The 23,209-nt window shown below is 43.5% G+C and overlaps 1 protein-coding gene and 1 long non-coding RNA gene across 15 annotated transcripts in view; one reads left to right on the forward strand and one right to left on the reverse strand.

The window, feature by feature from the left end:
* Positions 1–23,209, reverse strand: part of LOC116844541 (tropomodulin) — an 80,829-nt gene that overhangs the window by 34,721 nt on the left and 22,899 nt on the right. Inside the window, exons 1-2 of one of the 14 annotated variants that reach the window (XM_032816256.1) lie at positions 18,996–19,279; positions 18,531–18,760 (exon numbers count right to left, since the gene is read on the reverse strand). The exons of 10 other annotated variants lie outside the window; for them this stretch is intronic. In XM_032816256.1, coding sequence (XP_032672147.1) covers positions 18,531–18,635 — 105 coding nt within the window. In that variant the 5' untranslated portion in view covers positions 18,636–18,760; positions 18,996–19,279. Of the gene's footprint in view, positions 1–4,551; positions 4,776–18,530; positions 19,280–23,209 lie in introns of those variants that run through there. 3 more of the 14 variants (XM_032816247.1, XM_032816309.1, XM_032816330.1) reach the window with 3 other exon arrangements.
* LOC116844627 lies at positions 1,408–21,723 on the forward strand. The gene is made up of 2 exons (XR_004378109.1): positions 1,408–1,896; positions 21,001–21,723. It is a non-coding gene; the product is annotated as an uncharacterized LOC116844627 (long non-coding RNA).

Raw genomic sequence — 23,209 nt, forward strand, 5'->3', positions numbered from 1 at the left:
TCGTATTTGAAGACCAAATAAGAATGTTTAGGATCAGGCATGTGCTCGGATATTGGTTCTTCCACCTTAAGCAAGCCAAAATGACTTCAGATTTACAATAATGGGCTAACTACTCGCCACTCACTAGCATCAGCAATCTACGGAGAGAGAGTTTTATAGTAGAAATTACTGTAGGAGTTTGTAACCAAGAAGTAGATCGACATTTTGCAACAATTCATATTATTCTTTCATTTCATATGTGCTATTTGTATTTTAGATACGAAAATGTGCTATTAAAACACTCTCTATGTTTCTAGCGAAATCTGCTGTGTTTCTAGTGAAATTTACCGTGTTCCTTAACAAGATAAACGTTACTGACAGTCTATTTCTGGGTTACTAAAAATACACTAAAGTTGAGAAGAATTTATATGAAAAAAGAAGCTATATCTAATGACACAAAATCGCTATCGAAACATTTTCTATGTTTCTAGTGAAACCTGCTGTGTTTCTGGTGAAATTTACTGCGTTCCTTAGCAAGATAAACTTTATTGATTGTCTGTTTCTAAGCTACTAAAAATATAGTAAAATTGAGAGGAATTTATATGAAAAAAAGCTATAACAGCAAACGGTATTGATCTAATGAACGCAAAAATCGCAAGATCGAGCGCATTTCGCGTCGCCCTGGTCTGCCGACCGGCCCTCTCCCCCGCGGTTGCGAACGCGAAAACAATTTTTGCACGCTTATCGCGCGATAATAGGAAACGTTGACTTCCCAGACACCGTTTCCTCCGCTCGAGTTCGCCTGCCGTGCTCGGTGTGTACTCGAGTCAAACGATCTTTAAGGTTCGTTTGCGACGTAACGGTCGTTAAACATCGTTTTATGCGGCGTAACGTAGCGCCGCAACGGTTTCCACGCGGCTATACCGCCGCCGCCGGTATTTATGCGCGTCCACCAGCTGGCGGCGAAGAAGTCGCCGGCATCAGGAGACATTGTTCAACGACCTGGAGCGCGTTTCCGCGCGATCGAGGAACGACGCGTCGCCGCTATTGCGATCGATAGTCACGATCGATCGTCCCGTTTGCGATTCGCTTGACTTTTTAATAAGTCGTCAACAAGACAAGGCGATGCGGGGCGAGTCGTTGATGCAGTCGCGCGCGAACGAGCGCCGCATAATTGCCCGCGCGTTCCTCGTAATAACAGTAATAACCGCTACAGATCTCATAAGTCAAGCTGCTCGCGAGAGGCCACGGCGACGACGACGACGACGACGACGACGACGATCGTCGCATAAATCATACTCCCGGGCGCGATTTATCTGGCGCGGCTCGCGCGCTTTACGATCTTCGGCCGTTTTGCTCGCCCGCGGAAGGAGACGCGAATTGCGCGCGTGTGCCAAGCGAGCGGGGGCCGCGTTACACAATGTTCCGCGATTTATCAGAGCCGTCGGAATCGATCGTCGCTGTTGTACTCCCGCAGCAGCCTCACTCTCGTCGGATTATTTTCTTCCGCCGGCGAGACTCACGCGTACGAATTCGATCTGGCCTGTTCCGAAAGCGTCTTCCGATCCCGTTTTTTTCTGATCTTCTCTTTCTCTTCTTCATCTTCTTCTTCTCCTCTCTCTCTCTCTCTCTCTCTCTCTCTGATTCATGTACTTACTTATTTGTGTACAAACAGATTCTTGTTGGCAGATCGCCAGGGGCGCGCAAATTAAAATCGCACGGTACGCGGAAAGCGACGAGAGAAGTTACTTTACCGTGATTGTGAAAGTGTATCGATAGAACGACAGGGACGAGGAGGAGGAGGAAGGAGAAGAAGAAGACGACAACGACGACGACGACGATCGTCGTCGCGATCTGGGTTATCGTGTCAGCTTTTCAGCCGGGCCGAACGACAAACACAGCGGATGTGAAACTCCAGTTAGTAATTAGATCGGCGTCGTGCGCGCGTCCGTAGGTTTTAGAAGACGATTATTCGTGACCGAGTTGAACTGAGAACCCGAGAGAACCCCAAATGACGACGACGACGACGACGACGACGACGACGACGACGACGACGACGGCGGCAGTAACAGATGTGTGACTCAAAAGATCGATGTTAAGTCGGGATCAAATTGGGATCAAATTGGGATTAAATTGCGATTAAATTGCGACTAAATTGAGATCGAAATTGCTGTTAAATTGAGATCACGCGCTCACGAGTGTTAGATAAGTATTTCGGTTTGTAAGCACATGATTATAACGTTACATTGCTCGCGAGTTCTCAGGAGAAGGTCATGAGCGAATTTATCGCACTTGTTGTCGGTTGTCGAGCCTAACTGATTTCTTTTATCCTTTTTTTGCAAAAAAAATCTTCCGCAATTATTCGCATTTGATAAACCATATACTTAATTCTTAGAAAAAAGAAAAGAAAACTGCTATCTTCGATATTTAATTCTAAATTACGACGCGGGCATATCAAAGATCGATGTGATTAAATTGCAAAATTGCAAATGTGATTAAATTGCAATGAATTTAGGATCGAAATCTATGTTAAAGCGAGGTCAAGCGCTCACGGGTGTGCGTTGGATGAATATCTCGATTGAGGTACATCATTACAAGCGTTTGATCAAAGAAAAATATCTTTTTTTCACGAAACATGAATTATTCGCGTTCAACGAAGCCTGCTTGCTCTCAGAAAAAAAAAATGGAGAGAAAACTGCCGGCTCGTGCATATTTGATTCAGGATTACGACGTGGCATATCAATTTGTAGCTTCATCCACTGTGACGTTCGACGGACCGCGTGAATATTCATCTACGGTGCTCCGATCGACTTCCTGTTGAAAACCCTTCTGCAATAATTATTATCAACGGCGGCGTCGAAGCGTCACAATTTTTAATACGGCCTGCACGCCAATACTCCCGACGGTGCGCGACGCATCGCTAAATCGAGCGAATCGGTTGACGAGCACGCGACTGATGACGGAAACGTATGCTCGCTCCTTCACTGCCGTAGGTCAGTGATCGCTGGAATCACTTCCAGTTATTTTCGATCCGGCCTATATGCGACATTTAGAATCGTATTAATAGTCATTACTTGAAACTTGTCTCGGATGAGATACTCAAATATGAATTTAGAATTAGATTCGAATTTTCCACTTGAATCTCACTTGATATATGTGATGTTACATTTGCAATCGAAATTCAGCGGAAAGATTCATATCTAACTCTAAATTCAAGCCTGAGTATCTTATCTGAGGCAAGTTTCAAGTAATGACTATTAATGTGGCTGTAAGAGCCGGTTATTTTAACTTCTTGGAAAATTAATTGATAGTTAAATCATATATCTATCTTTGTCTAAATTAAAGGAAAAACAAAGACAAAGACATTTGATTTAATTATCAGTTAACCTACCAAGAAATTGGAATAACCGACCCTTAGGTCTGTATCAATAATCGTTACTCGAAGTTTGTCTTGTATGAGATATTCGGATTTTTATTCAAAATTAGATTCAAGCTTTCCAGTTGAATTATAATATTATTAATTTAATATAAATATGATATTAATATAAATATAATTTAATTTAATTAATATAAAATATAAATTAAAATTAATTATACGATTTATGCGACACATAAGAGGTAGAATCCACTTACTCAGATTTGAATTTAGAATTAGACGTGAGTTTTTCAGTTGAATTGCTATTGCAAATCTAATATCACATGTATTGATATTGTACAGTTTAGTATTTTTTCAGTTCAATATGATTCGAATAAAGAACTCAAATCTAAAACTTTAAATTCACATTTGAATATCTGAATGACACGTTTCAAGTAACGATTATTAATAGAGGCGTTTAGATCAATTTGCCCGAAAAGAAGCGCGGTTTGTTAGATCGGGGCGTGTATGAGATTAATAAACACGCAGGTGTTTGATCGAATAATCGACCAACCGCGATATTATACCGTTTCAATTATTACAATAATGGACTGCATAGGCATCGACGATATGTGTTTGCAAGCTGATCAAATATTAGCCAATCGTTAATTAGTGACACTCGCTCATTTTGTCCGAATACTGCATGCAAAATACACGCATTATCCGAATGATCGCTATTTATTCGCGGGCCGCAATGGATCGCGCTGCATTATCAAAGCTGTAGCTCGTGAGCGCAATTTGAGAGCCCCACGCGAACGAGCCCGCGAAAAATACCTCGCCGAATTCTATTAGAAAACGTCAAATGGAGACTCCCCTTTTATAAATTTGTAGTTGCATCAATATAACAAGAAAATTATCTTGTTGTATGATGTAAATGTAATGATTAATTCAACACGCAGTAATCTCTGCATCGTAAATATAATTCAAAAAAAATTGTAAAGTCCCCATCATATATCGATTGTCTCACGTTGTGACAATTATGAAAGAATATTTGTATCTTCTTCCCATGAAATCCTCTCATTCCATCGATTTTAACGACGCGACAAGATCGGATATCCTCGAGATGAAGAGTATAATCGATTACGTAAAATTAGATCAAATGTCATGGTGCGCTGTAAAAGGCGGCTCCTCGGTGATCGCCGCAAATGGTGACGTACTTACGCAATGCGCAGGTCGCAGGTAACACGAGAGTGACCGGTGTAAGGATAATTGCGCGTGACACGAGGCGGCTCGCCGAAAGAACGAGGCACAAGATTGCGAGACTGCGGATTTGCGATGTGACGTTCGCTCAGGTAAGACGAGCCGTACCGAGCCGAGCGGAGAGTAAGGAGAGGCACGTGAGCCAAGTCACCGGAGCTCTGGAGTGCTACTAAACAACCGAGTTTTATGCTGGAACCTCGATGAGGAGAGTACCGCGGCCCGACGAGTAGTGGTATTGTGCGCGCGAGTAGCGAAGTCTACGAGCCGGCTGCGAGATCGCGTTCAAACAACTTTCACTTCAGCGCCGCGACCCGCTTCCGCGCACGGCGGGTCGAGTTTTTCCGAGGTTTCCACAAGCTCGAAAACGATCGGTAATCGTTACCCTACGACGATGATGTCACCAAATGTCAGTTTCTCGGCTGTACTCTCCACAATACACTTGCACAATACAAGGCACAACTTCCCGATGAATACGCGATTGTCGCGAAGTAAAATTTGCGTTCCAAAGATCTCAGAGATGCACAAGATGATCAGAAGCCGAGTGTTCGAGAAAAAATAGGACATGGTTAGATGGCATGCAAGTATGTAAAGGCTTGATTAACGTGGTACGTGAGTTTGGATTGATTATAGTGAGTTGAGTATGGGGGATCAGATAGAGGAAATTATGTAGGAATGAGAGAGTGTAGATAGTACGCGAAAGAGAAGGCGAAACAAAGCGTTAGGTAGGAAAGCAGGATTCAGGGCGGAAAAAGTGCATAGATAATAGAGTTTATGGCGTCATAAGGAACAAGTAGTTAGGGCAGTGTAGGTAATGCAAGTAAGCTTCAATTAGACAATGCAGGAAATTATTGATAAAGAAAGTAGCTGGTAATTGTCTGAGTGATCTGAATGCAACTCTTAGACAATTTGTTCTTGCATTGATGCAACAAAAAAAATTTACATTATTATATGATGTAAATTTAATAATCGCTTCAATATAGTATACCAGGTGTAGAAGTATGAAACCGGAATTTTTTTATACAAATAAGACGTCTGTTGTTCGAAAGTGATAAATAATACTTTATTCAAAATAATTTCCACTGTTTTGAACACATTTTTCCCACCTCTCTGGCAGTATATGAATGCCGTGCCAAAAAAACTTTTCATCTTTTGAAGCGAACCAGTTATCTAGCCATTTTTCCACATTTTCATACGAATCGAAGCGTTGGTTAGCGAGAGCGTGTCCTAGCGATGCGAACAGGTGATAATCGGACGGAGCCAAGTCTGGAGAATAAGCCGCATGCGGTAGTAATTCCCAACTGAACGACTCGATCGTTTCCTTGACCCGTTTTGCTGTATGTGATGGGGCATTATCATGGAGCAAAATGACATTGTGTTGCCTTTTTGCATATTCTGGTCGTTTTTTAGTCAATGTTCGATTTAAATCGATCATTTGTTGTTGGTAGCGATTAGTATTGACGGTTTGACCAGGTTTCAGCAGTTCATAGTTCATAGTTCATAGTTCATAGTTCTTCGTTCCTCACGTCAAAATCACCACTTTTGAATTTTTTAAACCACTCGAAACACTGAGATTTACCAAGAGCATATTCACCGTAAGCTTCGACAAGCATTCGATGTGATTCTGCAGCAGTTTTCTTTAAATGATAACAGAAAATCAATGCTGTCCGCAAATCATAGTTAGTAGGCTCGAAACGTGACATGTTTAAGGTTATACAAAAATATACTAGAGAATGAAAGTTGGGGTTATGTTTGTTGACAATATTCGTCAGCTGTTAGGAGAATATAATAGCGCGGCAGTAGCGGTCTTACGGTCACTAAACTGAACGCTGGCACCATTTATAGGGGAATTCCGGTTTCATACTTCTACACCTGGTATGTGTCTCGTAAATGTAAATAAAAAAATTGTGCAGTTTCCACGTCACCGATTATTTTACATTATGATAGTTATGAAAGTCCACGCGGGATATCCAAGAATCTTCTCGTTCACGAGGATAACGAAGAAAGTCTCGGAGAGTGAAGAGCTACGGAAACGTGTAATCTACTCGCGAGAATGCGCGAAGTCGGATTTCCACGCGAATATAATTGAACGTCATCACGCAGCGCTTCCAAACATTGATTTAATCTTATCGTTTTAGTTTTCTTTTCCGCAACAAAAGTGCCTGGTCACCGAGTCGAAGTGACGCATAGTAGTGTCGCGAAGAACCAGTTTTCAAGAAAAGCTGTTGTATAAAATGTAACAGAAAGTTTTTCTTATTGCAAACCAAAAGTATAGTGTCTGAAATATGATACAATGCATAAATAACAAATTTTGGTCAGTAATTATAAGAAAGACACTGTTTTCCGTACACTGTAAAAACTGATGTGTTAAATTTAATATTTCGTGTGTCCCAAATCATCCACACTCATTAATGTGTAAATTTAACACAAAACAAATGTAGTAGAAAGTAACACGCATAATACATACAAAATTAATACAAGGATTTAACATTTGAATACCGTCAGGAATCACAGTTTGTGTTAAATTGACAAAATGTTGAATTAACTAAAATAAAACATTACTTTAACATTTGAGAGAAGTATTAATCTATGGTTTTGATGAAGTGAAAATGTTAAATTGACATAATCTATGTCTGACATATTAAATATGTCAATTTAACACAACTTGTGATTCCTAACGGTATTCAAGTATTAAATTCTTGTGTTAATTTTTTCCATATTATGCGCGTTACTTTTTAACACATTTGTTTTGTATTAAATTTACACATAAATGAGAGTGGATAATTTGGGACACATGAAATGTGTTAAATTTAACACATCAGTTTTTACAGTGTATACAATTTACGTATGCAAAATTTTAGATCTACATCTTGAATAGATTGTAAATATCGATGTTTGTCTACAAGAACGGACACTGCGCAACACTGTACGACGTATTGTTTATTTGCGAGCGATATCACCTGACGTCTGATTGTACTTATTAGCTTGAACAGCATTTTTATCTCCGTGTCCTCTGTCCGACGAGTAAACAGCGCGTTGCTGCTTAAGATTGTCGTGATATCATCTGACGGACTCGCCAGGTGACCTCATCGCACCTACATACATATCAACCGTTAGATAGAGAGATGCAGCTGAGATCGTTCGCGCGTCCCCCCTATAAAATTTTCCATAAAATCCCTCCCATGCGCTTGTGAATAATGGAAGAGTTACTATCCAACATATATGCGAGAGAGCTGTGCGGGCTCGACACGTCGCGTCGCGTCAAAAATGAATGCGATTTAATAATCCGCGACGTGTGACATGGTTTTTCGGCTCTCGATATCTCCGTCCAGCTATATAATATTTTTAGCCTTTCGCAGACCAGACAGACGCCTAAATGGATATCCAATTTTCCGAGTTCTCCACGCTAGAGAATTAGTTAATCGTTAATTTTTTATCCTCCGCGATTTTTATTTCATTTCCAGAGTAGAAAATTTCACGATTATCACGATCTGACGCAATCCATGATGGGAACTTCACAATTTTCTGAATAATATTTATAAGGCAGATATATTCTATTAAATTAATGATTAAATTTACAAATATCTCGGTCGCAGTGACAGAGAATATCATTTCGCGTCGTCGAATTTCCATCGGGCATATATTTGTAATCTACGTATAAATAAACTTTATTTAAGCCCAGAATAGTTTCAAAATCTTTCGGCCATGAATCTGGGTTTTTTTCGTATTTCTTTTGTGTTTCTATTTCGTCATTCTATGTGAAAAATATGAGTGTCGAACCATTCATAAAAGACGCGATCGATATAAAGTATCCGTCAAATTTATGTACAACTGTCTAACTAAATTTCCTCGAATCGTCCGGGGAAGGACGTCTAAGATAATTCAAGTCGCGTGAAGAGGGTGAAAAAAGCTTCCTCATCCCCGAATTAAAATTCTTCCCGAGAGAAATTTTTTTCCTTGTCATGGGACGATATAATCTTCGTTTGTTCCGGGGCGAACGATCACGACGAACGTGCACATGCACCAAGACGTCTTCCGCAGAGGCTAGCGAGAGGCAGAGCCCTTTGTCTCCCAACGGGGAGAGTAACATCTCGAAATAGCAAGAGAGGCACGCGGCTCGCCGCGAGCCGTAGACGCGGCGAATTTTCACGGGAACGTCGTCGCCGGGTCCTTGATCTTAGATGCTCCACGACGTGAAAAGCTGCGAAGGAAGCCGTTCCCGGCCGCACATCATCGGCTGCGTTCAGCAGAGAAAGCTGCTTTGCAACTGTTGTAAAATTCGTGAATCTGATTGGTACACGCTCTTGGATTCAACCAAAATTAAGAGCATACTCCAATAAGATTCACGAATTTTACAACAGTTGAAAAACAGCTTTCTCTGCTGAACGCATCGATATACAAAAATACGACGCAACCGAAAGAAGCGCCGCGGCTCTATTTCGATTCATCTGATTGACGACGATTCACCGGGATATTTCGAGAGGCGACCTTGCGCTTCGCGCTCGGCTACGCGTCCCGACGGCGTCGTTTCCTCGACGAGCGAATCCGCCTCGCGATTTCCCGCTCGTCGATCGGTCCGTCTCGCGATCATCCGCGTATCATCTATCTTGTCGCGAAACCGCAAGAACGTCGTCGCGATTTCAAGCGCTACTCTTCACCGTTTACCATAAGACAACCGCCACCGTACACGACCGACATTCGACTAGAAATTTATCCCGTGGTCCTGATCAGATTGGTCCCAAACAGATATCCGTATTGTAAGATGACGTTGAGTCTGATATTTGAGTTTGATATAATCTGATCTATGACCTATGATTTATGATTATATTTCTACATGTAGTAGTTAAATTTGTACAAGACGGTGATGACGGTGGTCGGCCTCTGATAAGTCATGTAACGCAAGTGGCAATCGAGGTCTTCTTATTAATAGTAAGAATTATTAATCATTAGGCCTCGACAATGTCACCTTGTACAAAGTAGATAACTGAGGATTAGGGTCAACCTAACCAGGAAGATGGGATCAATTTCTAGTCGAGGTTATTCAAATGAATCAACTCCCGACTAGAAATGTGTCCTAATCAGATTGATTCCAATCAATTATCTGATTTATGTAAGCTAATGTTATCGGAAGTTTTAATTACTCCCGATACTAATTAGTTTTAAGGTGCTAATTATCAGTAATTCTTATTACTGATAAGGTTTTGGTTGCTACGCTGCGTTACATAAATGATCAGGGTCGAATAACGTTACCTTACGCAACCTAACTGATTGGGATCAATCTGATGAAGAGCATGGGACCAATTTCTAATCGGACAGACGGCGCATACGGCATCGTTCACGTGTTCGACGACGACGGAGATAAATACTTGCTGCGAAGCGTGCCTATGAATAAATAGAGGTCGACGGGGCTGCCGTCGGCGACAAATACGGGTTATCAATTCCGCGATGATCGATCGGGAACGCCGGGGTGACGAGAAACCGGCAGCGGGGTCGCTGACACGGCCCGACCGGCGCGGGATATACCCGGTGCGCCTTGTTTTCCCGATCCACGGCGCGTAAATAATCAGTGAGTGTCAATGCGGCCTAAGTTTAGCGTGCGCGAAAAGCCCATCCACGTCGTCGCGGATCCAACGACGCGTGAGTGCGTGCGTGCGTGCGTGTATGCGTGTACGCGCGAATCTCACGCGGAGGAACGTTTCGCGCGTATATTTCGGGATGGTTTATGGATTTCCGCGCTGTTTGGGCAACTCTTCCGATTTATTGTGCGTGTGTTAACTGACAGGTAGGTCTGAGCTCGGCCCGGGCTAATCTCGCGCGGCGAACCGACGCGGACGCGCGTTGGCGTTATTCGTGTACCATCATCGTTTCACGTACCATCAAACATTTATCTCTGCTGCTCTCGATGCTTCATTTTAATACCGCGCATCTAAACAGGTGCACATGTGTAGAGCAGTTCTCCTATGCATCTTAAGCTCGGAACGATCATTCTTCTCGCTTGAATACGTAATTGGGACGATAAAAATGATCGAAACCGAATATAATGTCCGTTTCTACCAACTTTACTTAACTTAACTGACTGGTCATTCCAACGGAATTGATCAATCGCATCTGTCACTTATGTCTAACGAGAAATACGATTGGTCAATTCCGCTGGAATATGAGCCGGTTAAGTTAATAGAGTTAGTAAAGACAGCCATGAGACAAATCTTCTTTTACTAAAAATAAGCCTAGATCAATTCTTTTTTTCGCAACACAAAATTTATATTAACATTGTAAAAAGAATCACGGAATAAAGTGCGTAGTAAGAATAGTTTGTTGGTGATAGAAATTGAAATTAATTAATATTAATAATTCGAAATAAAAAGTCGGTCTGGACGTGAAAAGTTGATTCACCCTTACAAGTCTGGAAAAATATTCGACACATGCGTTGATATTGTCAGTTGAAATGTCGCCGACAAGCTATCGTAAATGCCTCGACTCGATGCCATCGATGCGTAGCCATTCCTACTCGTAAACCTCACAAAGACTTGACGCTGGCACAGACGTCTTTGTCCCTTCGAGTGGCCGAGCCATCGTGCATTTAAAAGCCCGCTTAGTCACGATTCGCTGACCACAGCCCACCCGCGCACACGCGTGGAGGAACCTCACAATGACTGACGAAAAGGTCAAGCCGTGTAACGCTGCAGCAGCGTGATCCACGTGTACGTGCGCCATAATGAAAGTCGCCCTCACCATCCCCCCCGCTCCCTCCCCGCATCCCCCGTGCATAATCGAGAGACTGGCGCGTGTACGGAGACATTCTCGAACGGCACAGAGGAAAGCTGACATTAAAAACAATGAACAAACGACGACTTGCGCAATCGGCGCGTTTAATTAAAAGGCCCGATTCGTAAACGCGCGCTTCTCGCCAAGGCCGTCAGCGACGATAACTTGCGCAAGTGGCGATAGTCGGTGCGCTCATAAAGCCACGAAACATCAGCGCGCAACAGCGGCCTTTTGCGATTCCGTTGCGAGAGAGAGAGAGAAAGACAGGAAGAGCAATGATGTTGATTTGTCTCGGGACCAAGTCTCTTCAAATACGATAATAAAGAAGGTACAACATAAAAAAAGATTCACAAAAGATACAGAAAAAAAACGAAGAAAAAATCGTATACTGAGGGAAGAAAATGTTTAAAAAATAAAAAAGATATTAAATAAAATGAATAATAATTCCTTTCAGAGAAAGCTAAGATTCTAAGAAAATGTTTTCTTGTACGAAAAATCTTTTTCTCTTAGTATTCTCAAAGACACGTATTATATGAGTAAATATATTATTTATGCTGACATACCGAATAAATAATTTTTCTTAGATATTTTTTCTCTCAGTGTACTGAAAGCTAAACTTAATCTAATCTGAAACATGAAGAAAGATAATAACAGGAAGCGATGTAAAGTCTACATTAGTGGTGATTAATTTCGCACTGAGACGTTCAAACAAAAAGAGGAAATACCTATTCTTAGAAGTATTTAACGAATTCGCGGAGCAGAGAAGTCGGCCGGTATCGAGCCGCGTGACGCATCTAAGCCGTGTCTGAGCCGCGGATGAAGACAATGCTCCGCCACGGGGCATCGTTCTCGTCCCGTTAAAAGCGCGCTCACGAGTGCACATACGCTTTTTTTCTGGCTAATTAAGTTCGAGTTAATGGTAACGTTCGCACGATTAAATCGAATCGCACGTTCGGTACAATACGTTTTCGTAAGCAATACTTTCCACAGCGCGCAGGTGAGATCCGGCTGGGTCCGCGCTGCATCGCGAAAAGAAACTGACGTGTGCCGCAACTAAGCGAATTTTCTTGCGCCGTGCGTAACGTGACGTTTACGGACACCCAAGGTGAAAACTTTCTCTCTTCTTAAGAAGTCAATTATCTCGCGCGATGCCGTCGCGATCTCGGCGATTTGCGCGAAGAACGCGCGCGCGCTAGAGAGAAAGAGAGAGAGAGAGAGAGAGAGAGAGAGAGAGAGAACACGAGAAACCTGCGGCCCACGTTTTCGTTCGGATGAAACGCGGCACAGCTGGCTGTTACTCCTCTTAGAATCTAATCGCCGTGGCGAGAAATTGTTGTTGCGATCACTTTTTCCGCTCGATTAGATTGTGTCTTTCTTCTTCCTTTCTTTTTGGCGCGGGTGACTAGAAAACGCGTTCGCTTCTCTCTAGGGAGAAGCTCACTTTTCTCCTCGTTTCTCCCGTCTCGCCTCTGTGTATGTACGTGCGAAAGCGTAGGATCACGCCGCGCGCGAGTAAAAGCACAAGCGGCGCGCGTATCGAATTATCCTGAAGGAACCAGGTCGATTCGCGGCGTAGAACAATTCCGCGCGGGAACCACTCCGAATAAATCATGCTCGTGCGCGAGCGCGAACGCCAACTTTTCGCAGCCGTGCGTCCGATCGCACGTCGAGCATCTGGTTCACTTTATTCCTCACGACCGGCAACGTCAATATTTTCCTTGGCGAATTCGCGAGCCAACCGGAGAATTGCGGATCCGAAAAGAGGCCGCGTCTCGACGGGAGAGATGTCTCTTCCCGATCGCGCTCGGGTCAAAGTTCAAGGCCGTTTATTAACTTGCTCTTCATCCGCTCGCACTTTTCCTTTTTCTCCTACATTTCTCCTAAAACGACGACCGCGCGAGCGAGGTGAAGAACATTTTAAATTGCCTCCTTTTCCCTCTTTCCTTTCTTTCCTTTCTTCTTCGATTTACCACGAGCTTGGTTATTTTATTTTTAGCGACGCACAAAGACATTTCGTGGTTTATAATTGGAAAGCTCTCTCTCTCTCTCTCTCTCTCTCTCTCTCTCTCTCTCTCTCTCTTTCTCTCTCTCTCTTAACGCGAAAGAAAATTGGTGTTGCGCCGCGACGCGAGGGGCAAGTGAAACCCCTATTTTCGGAGCGCGACGTACGAAAAGTCGGAAATTTATAATTAGACGACTCTCTCGGGGGCGAGGAACGACAGTTTCACCGGTATTACACGTCGCTCGCGCGTCGAGGATTGACGGCAGGCCGTGCGGCGAGGTAAACGACATCGGAACTGCCAATTGCGTGCGGCGTATTCTATTGTGAGCGCCGCGACGCGACAATCTCGGTTTTACGATTTCCGATTTAGCGCGGCGAGGGCCCACCGCTCGGGAATTATTCTGGCGAAATCGAGCGAGCGGACGTACGTTACGGAATCGGGCTGGATGAGGGAGGCGACGCGGCGGGCCACGGGATTAATAGATCCGTCGTAAATAATTCGGACCTGCACTCCAACGCTCTATATGACGCCCGCTGCGAATTGCCAAAATTCGCCTTTACCGCGTTACTTCTGAGTTATGTGCTCGTAACACATATATACACTCTCTCTTTCTCTCCCGTCGCGAGCGCGAAAAGCAGCAATCTCAGGTGTCAAGAGATTGATGTCTGCACCATTCCAACAAGTAGACAACAAGAAAGCTCTACATTGAGATAAATTATCCGATAAAAAATTAACAAACGAATATTTCCGATCAAGATGCCGATGAATTTTTGTATCCGATCAGGAAACATCCAATGAGAAATAACGATTCATAATTTTTTGATCGGTTTATCTGATAAAATGTTATTATGATCGAAAGTATCCGATAAAATTTAATCAGATATCCTGATCGGATATAAAAATTGATCGGAATTTGACTGGAAATATCAGTTTGTTAATTTTTATCGGATAATTTCTCTCAATATATGTAAGGGATGCAGAAGCTTCTTTCTGAATCCTCTGTGTGGAGTTTCACGACTACTCGTTGGAATGATGCAGACATCTCTTAGCATTTGAGATAGCAGTACCGTGTGGACAGATAATTCCGGTCTCCCCCATGCCTCAACAGTAAGAAGTGAAACAATGTTGAGACGCGTTAAGACGTGAGCGTCGCGTCAGGTATGTCATAATCGCGCTCTTCTCTCTCCCGCGTTTTTCTCTCTCTCCAGTCGCCCTCAACGTCGCGCGCAAACTGCGAAATCGCGCGCGACCGTCACGGATATGTCGCGCGCGTTCCGCGAGATTATCGTCTTCGCATTGTGCGCGAGTGCATCCCAAATCGCGCGTCCCAAACTTACTGCCGTATCGAGCCGCGCCAAAGCGAAGTGCGACTTCGCCTTCGCCAAGGCGAGCGACAGAGCGCAATTTGTATCGTGCGCCGTAATTCTTCACGCTCGTGTTAATCTCCCGCGGATAATTTATAAGCCGCGTCGTCGCGCGCTTGGCAGCCGGTTTAACAGGCTATCAAGAGTCCTCATCGCGATTCCGCTGTCCGGCTCGCATTTTCGCGCGCCCGCCGCGGAACATCGTTTTGCTCTTCGCGCCTCGCCAATAACCCGTCGCGAAAACACGTAACGGGCGTAAGGTCGGCGAGATAAGTGCAAATGTCTAAACGCGCGAAATACGTAAACCGCCGTCCCTCCCCCTTCCTCTCCTCCTCTTTCTCATTTTCTCTCTCTTTCTCGCTCTCAAGGAAACGATCCTCCGCCGTGGCAGTCGCGGATGGAATCTCAAGAACGGGTCGACCCGCGCGCACCGGTATTTCAAGAACGGCCGCGTTCTCTCGCGCAATTCTGCGAAACGCTCCGGCGACGAGATCGCGCGGAAACGCGGAGGAGTCCGCGATTAATGGCAGCTCGCGACGCGAGGGCACGCACTGTGAGGCGTTTTATCATTGCCGATGAAACCGAGCCAGGTGTCGATCCGCCAAGACCCGGCAACAACATTGTCGTACCAAGGCGACACGAAAAATATGTCAATCAGACGCAGGCCGCGGCAGTTCGAGAGGCCGGAGCGATCTCAAGGAGGCACCGAGGCGCCGAGAACGCTCAATTCGACGGACTTGATGTCACGCGCGAAACTCCCGCGAGGTCGGGCAGCTCGGAAAATCGAGCAGAAACTAATGAAACGCGACGTTTTCAACTATCGACTTTGAAGAGTCCCGCGCGGCGAGTCGAGAAACTCGTCGCGAAACGCACCGCGTTCGATCGAACACGAGATCGAAAACTCGAGACCGGATTCGAGATCGAAATACTGATCTTTTCCTCTAGCGTGTGAATCAGTGCTGGGCATTAATTGATCAAAATTGTCTTTGGTAAAATAATCGGCAATCAATCGTTGAAATGAATCCATCGTTATATCTGTAATCACGAGTGATTTAATCGACTGATGACATTAATTACTAATCAGTGTATAATGAATCAAGTATTAATAATTGATTTTATCAATCGATTAAGTTATTTCATTTTTGACGATTGACAAATTTTGACTAATGACTCATATTATCTTAATCAACTAACATTTTAATCGATCAAAAATATATTGTCTATATCTTAAAAATGATGAAAATTAGAAATTAGAGAAAGAAATTAGAGATCAATGCCGCGTTGCATCTAAAAGTGACCACAAGTAATCTGGCATCGTTTCAAAGTCTGAATTGAAAGTTATTCTACTTTGAAGTGTAAGTCCGGTAGACACGATGACATCAAATGACGTTCTAATAAAGCATTAATGACGTCAATGATATTTGGCGTCATCCTGTTATTTGGGAATATTTCAAATCATGTTGTGGAAATATGATGTTGCTAACTTTAGGAAAGATAAAGACAATTGACAAATAATGACGAACACATCTCGGCTTTCACATGCACTTTAAATATTCGAAATGATGCAAAGTTTTATTGTGCTTTAGAAATAAAAATTTAAAGGTTAGAAATAATATAAAATAAAGGAATGTGATGGCAAAGTAAAAATATGTGATTATTCAACAGTATATCGTATATTATCGTTCATTTCTATAAGCAAATATAAAAAAATTGCGAATATAAAAAATTGCGAATTAGTATATTTCTAATTTTTAGGCTAGAAAATTGGCACATTTCTATAATTTCCAGTGACGTTTTGCAATGACTATAGCATTCTCAATGGCCAACACTGGCGTGAAAAGTGAAAAGTCTCATCAAACTCGTCAATGATACTTCACGAGTTCACGCTAGAGGAAAGGACACATGAGATCGACACCCAGAAGTGCGGCCGGGGTTATGGATGTGCCACAGCATCATCCCCCGTTGCGCAATATCCCTTTTTCACCGCGGCTTTTATCCCGCCACCTGGCGCACGGCCAGCACGGCCAGCACAGCCGCGACAAAGAGACACCGGATTATTTTTATAGGTAATGAAAAGGATCGTAAAGACGCGCGGATCACGACGACGCGCTCGCAGCGCGTCGGCTCGGTCCTTCCGAGTGTTGCGCGTGCCGCTTTTGTTTATCGCCGATGACGGCCCTATTTATATCGGACGTATTTTTGTGCAACCCCCGGCCGGATGCGACGCGATCGGCTCGAAGATTTCAATGCCAACATTCCGCGCGCGGCCGCGCGAAAGTGCCGCTAACGAGGTCGAGAATCGAGCCGCCACTCGCGTTCGCACGTTCCTGTTATCTGCCTTTCAGATCTGCGAATTGATGACAATTAAATTTAACGAAGCCCGCGCGGCACGGAAAACAGCGCTACAGAGAGACACCTTTCCCGAGGAGAGTCGGACAATCCGTCGCTCCTTTTTGGAGATGCAGCGCGCTTCAGGTCGGCGCGGAGTTTCTCGCGCGTTTATAGAACGGCTGGCAGGACCCAAGGCCGCTGTCGGACCTGCTTAAACGGATAAACAGCCGGAAAATCGCTCTCGATGCGTAACCGCGCGCTAGCCACGCGACTACCATGCGCGCCTTCGTCGTCCCTGTCTCGCTCGGAAGCCACAGTGCGCCAAGAAAAGGAAATTTTCTTGGCTTTTCCACCCATTCGCGGCTTAATCCTCTGTGATACGAATCGTTTTCCGTGCCACGAGTGCACATCCTAAATCTTCTGCTCATGTGTGTTTATGATCCGCTTGACAAGCATAGAGATCTGCGATTAGCGTAATCTGTGCGAGCAGCAGGAATGCGTGACAGTTTCTGGCAGAACCGTCGGATTTAATTCCAGAGGCGAAGCGCGCTTTTTCGCGTTTCATCTCCGACGCGAAGAGTGAGCGAGCGAATACAAAGAGCTTCCGCGACCTGAGCGCTTGCACATCGGACTTGAGCTCGTATTGATATTTACTACTTGAAATTTCGAAGAAAATCAAATCGAAAATACTCAAATTTTTATTCAAAATTAGATGAGAGTTTTTCAGTTGAATCGCGATTACAGATACAAATGTCACGGCCTGTATCAATAGGGATGCTCTACAAATTTCGGTTTTATTTTAGTGCTACTCTCTTACAATCGAGACTTCTCTATATTTCTGGAAGAAATGTGCTCAAAAATATCGATTTTCAACAAAATTATGGTGGTTCAAAGCTGTCAAAGCTTTCTAAGTTTGACAGCCCTAGACTATACGGTGTGTCTCAAAAAATATTGTTGTACATGGAGGGTTAAATATTAATGGCTTCTGAAATGCAAACAATGTAGATCTCATTCTGCGATTTGAAACTTCGAAAGAGAAAATGAACATGGAACGCTTGTCCTTTCGCTTTCAAGTTATAGAATAATATTGGTAATCTGATCTTGCAATTTTCAAGGTGGAGGATCTGACTGTTCGAGATAAAGGATTTGATGATGTCAACAGAATAAAAAGTCTAAGGGACTAAGGGTCTAAGAGACAATTTTTCAATAGTACAGTTCAAGTTTAAACTCTGTTTTTTAACAATGTGTTCAATGCATTTGAGCAGAATTTAAACTTAAATCTAAATTTAACAACTACTGTTGAAAAATCGAGTGAGAAAATAAAAGTCGGAAAATTACATAATAATAATAATTACATAATAATAATTATATATAATAAAGCCTAATTGGCACGTTCTCTTTCTCTCTCTCTCTCACTCTCTCTCTCTCTCTTTTTTCTCCTTTCCTCTTTTTCTTTTAACTTCTCTCGAGTCTTACCTCCGTTCTGGTGGTGGTTTTCGTAGTTTTTCTAGTAGTGGTCCTCATCGTGTTGAGATTCTCGTAAGGAGAATCCCAGTCCTGGAAAACCTCCGTGGTAGCCATGATTCTCGTCGCGGCGTTACGCTTCGCACAATTTTATGTAAACGTCACTCCTCCCTAAACGCTTCACACGATGAACACTCGGAGAGAAATCCTTTCGCTTATTCTTCGCCGTGTGAGAGAGAATTCTGCAAGTTCGTACACGAACATATAGCCCCGTGATCCCGCTGAGAGTCCTCGAGAAGCGGATCGACCGCCCGGGAAATGATCGTTTGAAATGAAATGCCACGAATCGATCTAATTATCCAACATCGATGAAAAGATTTGCATCGCTATCTTTCCCGATAATGTAAGGACTTCGCGCGACTTCCAGATGAGCTGCCGAAACGACGATGCGCGTTATAGTAAAATCAAGCAACTTGCAGTGGGTGCATCTAATCGAGGAACCAAAGATCGATCCGAGCCCTCTCGCTCTCTCGATACCCGCGTGCCCGCCTCATGGGCGAGTGTTGGACGACGACGGGTGCTCGGCGAATGTAGGCTGAGATCTAGCGAGTCGTAGAGCGTCCAACACAGCAGGCGAAAACGAGAATCCTGAATATCCGACCGAGGAACGTCTCTTCCAACGACACACTCTTTCTCTCTTTTCCGTAGGTCGAGAGCCCGAGATATGCGCGATTCGACGTGGACCACGCGCGACTGAAGCCGGGAAACACGCCTGCCGCTGTACCGCGAGTGGACCGCTCCGCGCCCCATCCGCCCGAACCGCTTCCAGAAATACGGAGAAACACGTATAATTAGGCCGCCACCCATCGCGACGACGACGTCCGCGGACGCCGCGGCGCTCCGCGTCCACGCGACACCGGTGCTCCTCCACTTAGACTTCCTGAGGGTCCTTTCCTCCCACGATTCTGACTCAAAGAGGAGGTCCATTTCCCACAAATTTACATCTCTATCGGATATTTACTCTCACTTTTTCTCAAATTATAGAAATGTCTCATTAATGATTAAGAGCTCCAAGATTGCAAATCACAAAAATCTAACAGGACAGTGAGAGCTAAATCGCCATTCTTGGGTGTGAGTAATATGTTTTAATGATGTTTTCTCAAGTCCGTAATTGGTTTATGTTATACTGATTTTTACACTATTAAATGGTTTATGTTATACTGATTTTTACACTATTAAAATCTTTTGCACTCGACAATTTCAATCAATTTGGCTCTTACTTTTAGATTTTTCTATAGAAATACTTGTTTTGGATTATTGATAAACTTTCGATTTAAAGAGTTTTCGTACAATACGAGAAATATTGTCTCCTCTTGCAATCTATATTCTTTGTCCAGAGAAAAAATCAAGAAATCGATTTCCATGCATCGATGTGTGAATTTTTCGACTCAATTAGGGAGGAATGAACTTCATTGTGAACAAGTGCGTTGCGTATCGCTAGGAACTGATTTTCCCGAGTTTTACACACGGCCTGTGTTACATAGGTGTTACTATTTGTTTGGCGGCGCCCCCTTCTTCCCCGCCCCTCTAAAGCCGGTGTAAACTCAGCGCGGTAACGGAGTATCGCGCGAAGAAGCCACGTGGATTCGAGTATACATAGATATCGAGATCTGTCATTATAGCCCTCGTGTTCGTCTATTTTTCTTGGAAACGGACGGAGGAGTGGAGGAGAGGCGGAGAGAGTGTGTCTGGACAACGCGAGAGAATATCGCGCGTATGTTGTGTGCACGCGCTCGGATCTCGGGAAATCCCGCGGGAAGAACGTCCATCCCCGCGCGCGTAATTCCCCGTTTCCGCCGGCAGGCAAGCGGAAGTTTTCGTTCTGAATCCACGAGTGGATCCTGACGACGAATCAATATTCAGGAAAAAATTTTTGATATATTTGTAACTATACTCGCATAGCAAAAATGTTCAAAATATATACAAAAAAAAAGAATAGTTGTGTCAATCAATAAAATAGCATAGCTTTTATTTCTGGTTTCAGTAACCAATTCTTGGGCTACATCATACGTTAACACCGCGATTCGTTGCCTGAAAAAATGCATTTTTGAGGCGACGAATCGGTAGATCAGCGCAACTAAGAATTGATTCTTGAAGTCAGAAAAAGAAAAGCTATGTCATATTTTGCTAATTTTCTGGTTGACACAACTGTTCTTTATTTTCAATATAGAAGTGTCCTAAAGATATCGCGACGTCCATACGCGATATCCCTATGATGTATTTGGATACTTCTGCTGTAAGCACATGAAGAAATAATTACTATATATTACGATCAAGGGAACTATTCCTTTATTAAATTCAAAAATAATAACCTCGTATACACGTTGCTACTATTATTCTCGTGTGAGGACAACGAGAAAGTATGGTTGAGGCCAAGAGTGACAGTAACTTGAGTCAGGTCGATCGTTTCTTTTGTTTTCAGTGCAGCTAAAACATGGATCTCACAGATGGCGGTTCTATCTTTCGTGTGGAAAATTCTGAACGCGAAGACCCTTTTCTCGGACACGGCGAACACGTCATCATCATCTTCGGTCTCACTCTCGCAGCGAGGGTGGGCGAAGTCGAAGTAACAATCTACGCTGAAGAGAATTCGTTTCGCCTACGGCTGACGTCGAGAAACTGCGCAAAAGTCGCGAATTGCGAAAATCGAGATTTTGCGAGGACCAACGTCGGTCGTCCTCCCCCCTCTCTCTTTCTCTCTCCCTTGCCGATTTGCCTCACTGAACGTTCAGATTATTTGCGTTCAAAGTGTTGAAACAATATTCCGCCAGATATTCGATCTAACGCAGATCAGTAAATAAATTAAATAAAAAAAAAGACTTTACTTGAACCTCCTCAACCGCAGCGATTGATCACGTATTTTCGCTCACGTTACTTTGTTTATCGTGTAATAATCATTATCTCACTATTTCTAAGTTGTATTCTTTCTATCTTAACTGTTTAATTTTCGTGATCCAGTCGTAGGTTTCGTTTGGTTTCGATTTAGATCTAGTCTTAATTTACCTTCGAGTGATCACATCAAAATTCTTTACAAGCATGTCACATTAATTATATAACTGTTCTCTTTTCTTTTTGTAATCGATGTATACTGTTGAGTAAGCGTCTGAAGGAACTTCGTTTCACAAATAAACTTATTTCTCGCTTTCTCTCTGTCTATCTGTCTCTCTTTCCGAGATAGAAATGACGGAAGCAACGCTCGAAAGAACGATAAACGCGATGACGCGATAATTCTCGCTGTCGTTCCAATGCAAATCCTTTTGCTAAATCACGCGGAATTTCTTTGGCAGCGTCCGTGCGCGATGACGGGGCCGCGTCACGCCGCACCGACCGAGCCGACGCGGCGCACAATTCAGTATTTAGCGCAAACACGCGCGCGAAGCTGGGTCACTCGATCGCCTTCGCATGCTGGTCGGGTGCTATTTGCACGCGGGTGTGGCGACTATGAGTGTACAATAAGTGACTACAACTCTCGAGCCATACTTCACGAATTTCGGGCGCGATGTCGCGCCGAGTGTCTCACCTCGATGAAGGCGCGTCCTTTAGTCCGCCAGTCATTTTCTCAGCTGCGCGCGCGTGATCGACGAGATTTTACCTCGATAATCTAATTAATTAAAATATTTCTTATCTCTTGAATATCTTTAACGTCCCATCGCAGTCCCAGCGCTTCTCTGAAGAGAGAGAAAAAGAGAGGGGAGGGGAATCTACTGTCGTCTCATAAGAAAAATTCGATCTGGCAACACGCGAGAGTCTCGAGTATGACAAATTTCTCGTGAGACGTGCCATTTTAATTATGCAGGAATGTGCGAGGTAATCTTACCGATGCCGTGAATTCGCTCCATTTAAATGATATCACTACAATTACGAGCTCCGATCGAGCTTAAAATTAACTCCGACCGACAGCCGCAATAACAGCGATAACAACGAGCGCTCCGTTCTGATAAAATGATTTTGTTGCACTTGTAAAAGAGATATCTCTGGGTCGCGGGCAGATGGCGGCACCATTTGGAAGCTTTCACGCGAGCCTGAAAGCCGTCCGCGCGAAAACTCTTCCGGAAGAACCGTCAGATGGTGCAAAAGCTTGCCAAAAGCTCGTATCGTTAACACAAAGAAGACACTGTTCCCGATTTTACCTTCGGTCGCGGAGCTGCCAGAAAAGCTCCCTCGACCCGAGAAAGCTTTTCAGCACTCGCACGCGGAACCACTGTCGTTTGATGATGCAATTACTCTGTCAGTAATAACGAGCATATTATTGCGTCGAAAGGGAGCTGACTGTTCGGAAAAAGTACATACCCGCTCTAGCGCGCGATAACACTTTTAAGTAATCTCTAAAATTGCATATTAATAAGTGTACAAATCTAAAGATCTCGACGATTAATTTTGTACAATGCAAGCACTCAACAAACATACTTGCGGACGTTCACGTTTAAATTATGATGCTCCCCAGCAAATACAATAATATAACAGTTACATCGTAATATAACGGAATGTAACGTGCAATATAACATGTTTGTACATTAACATATACGTTAATTGTAATTTCCCACCTAAACGATATTGCAGCTATATCACAGAAATATGTGTTATTAAAATGTTATATAGCTGTTATATATATATATATATATATATATATA

This window comes from Odontomachus brunneus, unplaced genomic scaffold (genome assembly GCF_010583005.1).
Source record: "Odontomachus brunneus isolate Ranch 3 - 2012 unplaced genomic scaffold, Obru_v1 Obru_scaffold_003, whole genome shotgun sequence".
NCBI classification, from domain to species: Eukaryota; Metazoa; Arthropoda; class Insecta; order Hymenoptera; family Formicidae; genus Odontomachus; species Odontomachus brunneus.